The sequence below is a fragment of the Pyxicephalus adspersus genome, chromosome 6 (assembly GCF_032062135.1).
Source record: "Pyxicephalus adspersus chromosome 6, UCB_Pads_2.0, whole genome shotgun sequence".
In the NCBI taxonomy this organism is placed as follows: Eukaryota; Metazoa; Chordata; class Amphibia; order Anura; family Pyxicephalidae; genus Pyxicephalus; species Pyxicephalus adspersus.
Window position 1 is genome coordinate 33,779,946 of NC_092863.1, and position 7,065 is coordinate 33,787,010.

Genomic DNA, 7,065 nt, shown 5'->3' on the forward strand with positions numbered 1-7,065 from the left:
GTTTGATGTGAATGTAGGATTTGATGTAGGGGGGCTCTTGATGTGAATGTAGGATTGGATGTAAAGAGAGGGAGGCTCTTCTCTTGATGTAGATGTAGGATTATGTAGAGAAGAGCTCTTGATGTGAATGTAGGATTGTGATGTAGGGGTGACTTCTGTTGTAACCTGATTTGGAAGGGGAGACTGATGAAGATGAAGAGAGGTGCTTCTGATATAAAGAGGAACTCCTGATGTGAAGAAGGTGGTAATAAATAGTACTGACCGTGATAAAAATTAGTACTGGAGTCTGTAGATAGAAGCTAAAAGACCATCAAGAGGTCACACTTTTGGTGACAGGTCCAAATTCTGCATCAGAACCCACAGGTCTGTTACCTATGCCTCTACAGTAACTGACCCCTAGTACAGACAATAGACTGCTCAATGACAAACCACTGGTGCAGACATTAATAACAGACCATTCAGTGACAGACCCCCAGTGCAAAGCTTGATAATAGACCACTCAGTGCAGACCTCAGTGACAGACCCCCAATGCAGACCTTAATATCAGACCACTCAGTGCAGACAGACCCCCAGTGCAGAACTTAATACCAGTGTCAGCTGTACAGAATCTGGGAGGGTTGGGGTAATATGTGTTTTACCACAACATTGGTGTGAAGCCAGTGTAAAGGAGGATTTTAACCACTAAATGTAAAGACCGCTACAGGACATTACAATTCAGGTCAGTACATCTATGGTGGAAAGATGGTAACCTATGTTCAGAATGGCTAGTCAGTTAGGATAAGTATATTTTCTTTAAAAGTACACAAAACGCTCATAGTAGATAAGGCAAGCATTGTAAAAAAAATGTGTAGTTTCCATGTTTAGCTTAGTTTTCTTAATGGACCTTAATCAGGGTCTTCACTCCATGACAAAAGATGATAAAAGTGTAAAAACCAACAAACTTGTAAAAACAGTTATAAATGTATTCATCTTATCCAGGGATGTATTCGTAAAAAAAAAAAAAAAAAAAGAGGGGGCACAGTACTCTCCATGGCCCGCCCCACTACATGCCTGCCTATGTGTTACTCAAAGGAGAAGAATTGTCATGATACCAGAAAAATGTATGTTTATTTTCTTTACCAAACCTTATGTAAGAGCCATATCCAACACATTTGATGCATTAGATGTGTTCACTATTCAGCAATTCAGGATTAACAGTTTCAGTAACATTTGTGCATTTCCCTCAATAACCAATAGAGGGCAGTGTGGCATTAGACGTGTCCGTTCCCGCATTCTCCCAATCAGCCTCCCATACACAAATATATCTGATTGTGTCTTCCCTGGCTACAAATAAATAAAAATGTTTTTTCAGATAAATATGTTCACGTTTCAAAAAATAAATAATTATAAAGGTGATGTGCAAATCTGGTTATTATAAAGAATGGATTACAAAATAAATTAGGCATGATGAGTCACGTAATGATCTATATTGACATTTTAAATGGTGATACTTTAGAACTGATACCAAGCTTTGATGTAATTGTAATTCCCTATCCCCCCATATAATGTATTGTGAAGAATGTAAAGCTGGGACTAGTATAGGATGGTATATAGTATCAGATGTGATGATCGCATGGTATTTAAACTACGTATCCCTATGGTCACAGAAAACATCGTATTTAGGTTACAAATAAGCGGTAAATAGTATAAATATAGTAAGCTCAATGTAATAATTAATATTATAACATTTAGGACAAAAATAATTTTGAAGGCCCCAGCGAGATTTGAACTCGCGACCCCTGGTTTACAAGACCAGTGCTCTAACCCCTGAGCTATGGAGCCAGCTGCCTTTGAGTGCCATATTCATAGTATCCATATTATGAGTGATGTAAGACATTAGCTTTATCATATTACAAGTTGATTTATGTGTATTAGTATGATAGATTACATATAAATAAATACAGGTTCTGCAGGCTGTAATTCATACATGTGGCTGGTGAAAAAAGAGCAAGCTCAGCGAGTAGTTCAGTGTATTGTCTCCTGGTATAAGAAGCAGGTGTAACATTGCAATCTGTGTTCTCTCATGAGCCTATTACCTTCTCATTTACTTGTGGCTTCCTTTGTGTCTAAATCAATTATGAATAATGACAGGTCTAGGAAATGATAGATTTACACTTCAAAGTAACAAGACCACAGGGATGATTTGTCTGCATATACAAAATACCGAGCTCTAGAGGTTGCCTTAATGAAAGGATAACTCCAGGTCCTATATATTTATCAAAAGGGTTTATTATTTTCAAATCAATGACTCAGGTTAAAGCGGAACTAAGCCCTGGGGACACTGTCCCAGTTCTGTTGCAGGGGGCCGTCCTCGCCTTCCTTCTCTTCCTCCTCGTAGCATAAAGAACCACAAAGGCATGTACACCTCTATTTTAGGGGGAGTTTATTGTAACTCAACATGTAGCAGAAGGGCTTGGTTTTGTTCAGATTGGCGGTGAGGTTGTGGTGCAGTCACCTGGTCTTCATTTTAGTTAACCGCTGCCTTGGAGGAGATGCTATGTGCAGCTTCCACCTACAGCAGCCCAATAAAAATAAATGGGGTGGCAGTAGGTGGTTCAGTAACACTCACTGACTCCCACTATCAAATGTACAATGTGGTTCAAGTAACCAAGCCACTGGGAACATTTATTCCAATGGAGGGTCTGAATCTGCCCTTGGGGCAGTAAAGTGACAGATACAGACAGTTCTAAGCCAGTAGAGTAATTGTCAATCTCTACTGTTCATGGTAGACTGATGCTCCATTAGAGACAGCTAGAAAAACATCTCTCCTCCAGAGTGAGTCATCCCAACTTTAGCATAAACAGGCTGCGGTCTTGAAATAACTTTGTGTTCCTTCTTCATTGAATTCTCTTTTCTAGTCTCACTAGGAACCAGGATCGCCCTCCCAGTAATCCATTGTCCGGACCCCGGCACAGTCAGGTCCTGAGGCCTTATTACTAACCTGCCCTGGATTCCCTAGCTTCTTCTAGGCATCCATGGTAAATACTAACTTTTTCTTAGTTCTTCATACTTATTTTTTTTCAAATGTCCACCTAAAAGGGAGCCAAATGTTACCATAGGTCCAACAGGTGAATGCACCAGAGCAATAATTGGTTCCTACCTTGCCAAGGCCAGGTTCCTCCGTGCAAGTCTGCAATCACATTAAGAGTCTCCCAATGCTCTCCTTTTGTATTCCATAAAATATTAAATTTGCTAAATTATCCTCACAGATCAGGCTCATTTTTAACATCAGACCAAGTACTGGAGACTTAGCGAGACAGGACAGAACTGGTAGTACAGTGGCACTCTGAATTCATTACAGAGTTTGGGATACTTAATACTGGGAGACCAACTGGGAGTGGAACAGTGTTGTGGTCTTAGGCTCAAGATACCACTGATGAGATACCACTCTCAGCTTACCTGGTCCCTGCGTTTCAGAGGACCAGGTAAGCGGAGAGGGTAGTTTTTGCCTCTCAGAAATTCAGTGCTAGTGAGTTCTGTTAGAATAACAGACAAATCGTTACGCTGTCATTGCCAAGTATCAGGTGCAACAGGCTTGCAATTTTTATACTATTCCTGGACCTGCCTCCGGCCATACTGCTTGCTCCCAACTGTGAATTCACACAAATGTACTGGGAGGAAGTATTCACCTTGAGTGATATTTGATATTCCAAAGTCTGAAAACACCATTTTCTGAAAACCAGACATATCCGCGAAACGCATCAAAACTCTTGCATGGTTATGAGACTATGCGGAAATACTATATTTGTATGAGAGTACGCATTGTTGACATGTTTTATGAATTTGAAATACTATTAAGCAGTTGTGTTTTTATATTTTGCCTTTTTTAATGAAGGAATAAAAGTTAGATCTGTTTTAAAAATTGCCTTTAAAGTCCCATATTTTAAGGTTTAGTGGAGATATTGTCTATGATTAACTGGGATGTGGTGTATTTTGTGAAATTTTATTTGAATACACTTTTCATATCTGGCCAGCACAGAATTTTGTTCTTTGGATAGAAATTCCACAAAAGTTTTCAGACAAATACTGATATAAAAAAGACACAATTTACAATCACAATATATATTTATTTAGGCATTCTACAAAATAAAGCTATATACACACAGAAAAGAGGTATATACAGTATATACCTTTACAAGGGAATGTTAGGCATAGATAACAGCAAACTGTTGAAACCACACACAGGAGATGGCATACAGCGGCTAGTTCTCCGGAGTGTTAGGAAATACTAAGGCATGAAGAGTACTTCTATTACCTCAAGGGAATTAGACCTTTTTAAATTCAAAACTAAATTAGCAATGAAAATGTCACAGAAGCAATACTTTGCAACAGTAAGAACATCGTAGATAAGAGATGTTTTCCACAGACATGAGACAGTACTTTTAGTTAAAAAGGCAGCGATGCGCGAGTAAAGATCAACGCCAGAAATGTAAGAACTTTGAATTCGTGTTCAAAGTCATTTTTTTTTTTTTAATTCTAAATGGATATGTGAAATTCCCATACCCCTCTATTAATTTTGTATTCTTGAAAGCATTATTTTTATTTTTTTAGTCCTGGACCAAAGGCTTTATATTAGGCCAAGTACAGTATATTGAGAAAGTGAGACAGTGAAATGAGAAAAGAAGGTTAGACTGATAAACGTGCATGTGTGCTTAGTTGGGCAGCAATCAGCACCATAACAGTACGAGATCCATAATTAGCAAATGAAAGAGGTATTCGTGCCAACAAACACCTTCAAAATAAGGAAATCAGCAATTAACTGTATTACATGGGAACTTATACATTAGTTGAAGCTAACTCCCAATACTGTAACTCATTAATTTAACATTTTAATTATTTATTTAAATATTAATACATGTTTACAATTTGGACCGTCTTATTTAAAATAAAAAATGTAACATGCACTTGTGATCTTAATAATACAAATAAATAATAGTTAATAAAGATAAAACAGTAACATTATTCACCAAGTTAATCGTCTTATTACAAAGGACCCTGGGATCCAGGCAAATGAGACTGAGGGAGTGAATACTTGGTCACATAAATACAAGTATCTACAAGCCTAAGTATGACATGTTGTAAACCTTTAGATTGGTACCGGCAGGATGTGAGAGCGTGCAGCAGAGAAATTGAGCAGAGGAATGGATTGTGGACATATTGTAAGAGATTGGGTTGCGGTTGTGGAATGTGTTGTTATGCTGCATCCTAAGTAAGTACAGGTAACCTGTGGAGAGGAATCTAGTGTGTTCCCATTAATAGATGACGGTTATATTTAACTAAAAGGTAATAGGTGCTTGGCCCAAATTCAAGACAGCAGGATGGATAAACAACCCTAGGCATTCTCCACCCATGAGGTCCCATCTTTAAGACACATTATTGTTTGGTTCTATACGCTGAACCAAGAGTGCAATCAGTTTCTCCAGGAATCTGGCACTGTCTTTGCCAGCCTGCAGCACTTCATCTTGGCTAGCAGTTGCTTCACTGTTGTAGTCCATGACAGCCTTGTTGGTAACGAGAGACATGCCCAGGACCCTCAGACCACAGTGTCCGGCCACGATTACCTCTGGAACAGTGCTCATTCCTGGATAACAAAAAAGGAATAAAATACGTGAGATGTTCAAAACACTAGAAAACGCTTAAAAGAGTACAGAGCATAAAAAAGGTATAGTTTGGCTGATCAATGGAATCTTATACAGGTTGTTTTGAACAAATATGCATGCTATTGTAGGATTTCTGCAGAATCTACATCCAAACCTTCTAAATTATATTATACAAAAGGTGTGTTTGCCCGATTTATAAAATACTGCATTGTAAGCGACTATAATGAGTCGCTTAAGAACTATAATGTTTTCCAAATAGACAATGTATGTTGTCGATTTGTTGTTTGTTACATCTAGAACTATAAGAGTTTTTACCAAAATGTACATACCCACAGCATCAACCCCAAGACTGTTCAACATTCGACATTCAGCAATAGTCTCGAAGTTTGGTCCCCCAAGGCAACAGTAAACACCTTCTCTAATTTTCTCAGCAAAGCCTAGCTCCTGTCCAACTGCCAGAGCCAGTTTTCTCAAATCCTTGTCATAAGCATCAGACATTGGAGGAAAACGAGGACCAAACCTATTTTAGATATAAGAATAGAGAAGTCAGTCAATATATTAGGCAATTCAAACAATGTGCACCACTAAGATATTTCACCAAAAACAAACCAAGTACACATTTGTTCTTTTTTTAACTGGATCAAAAGCTATGTACAGTTGGTGCAGGATAAAAAAAATGTTGTATGGATCAGGGTAAGATGTCATTATCGGGCGGCTTCATGGAGTCCTATTCAAATAATAGCTTTGAAGCCCCTTGCCTTTGCATACCAGTTTACCCTGAGGAATGCTGACATAGGATTTGTTTGCATGCATTCCCCACTGCTATATATCTGGGTATAAACATGAATGATTGGCTAAGGGCTGTCAGGTAGAACTGCAATGGACTTTTGGGCACATGTTAACAAACTGTACTTGTTACTGTGATAGAACTAGCCTTGGGCTGTCCAACACAGCAAAATTTATCAAAGACACTAAAAGATGACTATTTGGTATTCTTTTTGTAGCAAAAGAATTTTGTCCTAGAAGTATTAAAGTGGTTATCTGTGCTTACTGCTCCTCTTTTGGGCCAGAGAGTGGATTATGTCCTGCGAATCCTGGCATATTGATGTGGTCCAATATCACCATAATGTCCCCAACCTTAAAATCTTGATTCAGACCTCCAGCAGCATTAGTGAGAATAACCGTTTCTACTCCAATCAAACGAAAGACACGAATTGGGAAGGTCACCTAATAAAAGAAAAAAAAAAATAAGTTATATATAGTAAAAATGTTATTGAGCTTTTAAATAGAAGTATGGCATACAGAACATGCCATTGGATTCCTAATTCAGCACCACACACTAATAAATGCCCATTTTGACAATTACGAGTTGTAATAATTAGCCATTCGAAAGTGACCCTCCAATCTCTATACAAAAGCCATTTAT

General features: G+C 38.3%; 1 protein-coding gene and 1 non-coding gene across 2 annotated transcripts in view; both read right to left on the reverse strand.

Annotated features, from left to right (window-relative positions):
* Positions 1-1,748: 1,748 nt before the first annotated feature.
* Positions 1,749-1,821, reverse strand: TRNAT-UGU (transfer RNA threonine (anticodon UGU)). Its single transcript has one exon. It is a non-coding gene; the product is annotated as a tRNA-Thr (tRNA).
* A 2,264-nt stretch (positions 1,822-4,085) lies between these two features.
* Positions 4,086-7,065, reverse strand: part of PNP (purine nucleoside phosphorylase) — a gene marked incomplete in the record, with an annotated part of 9,949 nt that continues 6,969 nt past the window's right edge. Inside the window, 3 exon segments of the mRNA XM_072415146.1 lie at positions 4,086-5,620; positions 5,969-6,159; positions 6,691-6,866. Coding sequence (XP_072271247.1) covers positions 5,403-5,620; positions 5,969-6,159; positions 6,691-6,866 — 585 coding nt within the window.